Consider the following 2,494-nt stretch of genomic DNA (forward strand, 5'->3'; position numbering starts at 1 on the left):
TCCTGTTTGCTGTCGAAGACAGATAGTAGGGTTACAGCCGAGAATCTATCCTGGCTCATTGACCAGGTTCTTCAGGCTGGGCAGACTGCCCTCCGACGGAGAGATATTAGCCCGTCAAGACGAGGAAGATTCCAAACTGAGCATATATAAACAAGATATGAACCGGGAGAGTGGCATCTGAGACCCTCAATCCATCTCTAGGGTTTTTTACCATCTTGTCTTATCCTTATTTTTTTTTTTTTTTGCAAAAAGCCACACGCAATGACTGTGACAGAGAGACCCACCTCCAGCATGGGCTCGTCAACCAATACTACACTCACAATCACGGTTGATAAGAGCGGGTTCTATGAAGTGAACGGAGTTCGCCATGAGCCTACAGTGACTCTCAACATCGCCACGGGTGCGACAAAGCTGCGTCGTTACCTGAAGGAGACCGACGAGATGATCGTCTGCCCCGGTGTATATGATGGTCTCTCGGCCAGGATTGCAATGGAACTGGGATTCAAGGCCCTTTACATGGTACCTCCTTGCTTCAACCACGGGATTTTGTTACTGATACAAGGAGCAAGACTGGAGCAGGAACAACAGCCTCGCGACTAGGAATGGCCGACTTAGGGCTAGCCCAGCTGTATGACATGCGCACCAACGCCGAAATGATTGCCAACCTGGACCCCTTTGGGCCGCCCCTAATCGCGGACATGGATACCGGATATGGAGGTATGTTTTTATGCTCTAACTGGATTTGAGTACGATGAAGGGTGGCTGACGGAGATTTATCCTACAAGGCCCCTTGATGGTCTCCAAGTCGGTGCAGCAGTACATCCAAGCCGGCGTGGCTGGCTTCCATATCGAAGACCAGATTCAGAACAAGCGCTGTGGGCATCTTGCTGGCAAGCGCGTTGTCTCCTTGGAAGAATACATGACTCGTATCCGCGCGGCCAAGCTGACCAAAGAGAGACTGCATTCTGATATTGTGCTGATTGCACGCACAGACGCTCTGCAGCAGCACGGCTATGACGAATGCATCCGTCGTCTGAAAGCTGCGCGCGACCTTGGTGCTGATGTTGGTTTACTTGAAGGCTTCACGTCGAAGGAGCAAGCGAGGCAAGCTGTGCAGGATCTGGCACCCTGGCCCTTGCTGCTGAATATGGTGGAAAACGGAGCAGGTCCTGTGATTCCTGTTGATGAGGCCTGCGAAATGGGCTTCCGTATCATGATTTTTTCTTTTGCGACCCTGGCGCCAGCTTACCTGGGCATCAAAGAAGCATTGGAGAAACTGAAGAAGGACGGAGTCGTTGGGATACCAGACGGTTTGGGGCCCAAGAAGCTCTTCGAGGTGTGCGGTTTGCTTGATTCGATGCGGATCGACACCGAGGCTGGTGGTGATGGGTTCGCCAACGGTGTATAGACACTAGACCACGTACTGGTACGATTCAGGTTCCAAGGTTCGAACCTCGAACCCTGGACCTGGAACCCTGAACCTGGAACCCTGAACCTGAGTCGGAACGCGGTCCCATCAGGTTTGACTCAAGTTCGCACATGATAGAGCCTGAATTGCATAGCTTTGTCAAGGTCTTCTTTTTGTCGGACGCAAAACAGTATGATTCATCTAAATTATCTAGCGTAATTCCCGGTAGGTCCGCCACATCCCCCCCCTCTTCCCCCAAACGGTCATCCGCCCACCCACCGCACTCAACAAGCTTGAAGCTATTCTTAATCGACGAAAACAGTGTCAATATTATTAAACCAAGTATTTAAAAATAATTAGGACATTGGGTGGGTTCTAACATGCCCGAATGTATTACATTCAGAGCATCTTGGTGGAGCACGTTTGGAAGCTGCTGAAGTTCCTGCAGTAGATGTACTCCGACCCCACTTTGCTCATTCAACTGCTTATTTCCCAACACAATCAGATCTCTGCCTCTTGTACTTGAAGGCCTTTTATAGGAATTATTTGCCCTCTTAGATCGATGCTTCTTCTGCTGCTGAACCTAGACTTGTTAAACCCGACCCGCGAAACCCGCCAAGTAGGCTGCGGCAAATCCGCTCCGTTGGATGTCAGAGTCATATCCGCATCCACAGCTTGCGGATGTTGGATACCACTTTGACGTCCGCATCCAACTGTTGGATATCCGCGGACATCCAACGGATGTCCGCAAAAATCCAATAATTATCCGCACTAGCATAAATTCGCTAATTTAACTTATTTTGGCACTTCATGTGACCCTTAAACAGCTGACCAAGCACTCTTTTTTCCGTCACATTACACATGTATCAGTACGTTATGGTCGTTTGTGGTAGAATTACCATTTTATGTGATCTACTAGTTGAAATTAGGCTTCGTCAAAACCCATTTTGGGTCGGGACCTCGGACCCAAAACCCAACCCAAAAACCCAATGGGTAACCCACTGGGTTCCCAAAAAACCCCAATTCGACCCAACTCAGCATTAATCTTAGCCTTGGCTTTCATAACTCTGCTCACTAAGCATGATA

General features: G+C 49.3%; 1 protein-coding gene across 1 annotated transcript; it reads left to right on the plus strand.

Moving 5' to 3' along the window:
- Nucleotides 1-261: 261 nt before the first annotated feature.
- BDW70DRAFT_165269 (isocitrate lyase/PEP mutase family protein) lies at nucleotides 262-1,408 on the plus strand (the record flags this gene model as incomplete). The annotated part of the gene is made up of 3 exons (XM_073741701.1): nucleotides 262-519; nucleotides 570-717; nucleotides 786-1,408. The coding sequence occupies 3 exons, from the start codon at nucleotides 262-264 to the stop codon at nucleotides 1,406-1,408; spliced, it is 1,029 nt and encodes a 342-aa protein (XP_073590456.1).
- Nucleotides 1,409-2,494: the final 1,086 nt, after the last annotated feature.

The sequence above is a fragment of the Aspergillus foveolatus genome, assembly GCF_047715535.1.
Source record: "Aspergillus foveolatus strain CBS 279.81 unplaced genomic scaffold BDW70scaffold_276, whole genome shotgun sequence".
Taxonomy (NCBI): Eukaryota; Fungi; Ascomycota; class Eurotiomycetes; order Eurotiales; family Aspergillaceae; genus Aspergillus; species Aspergillus foveolatus.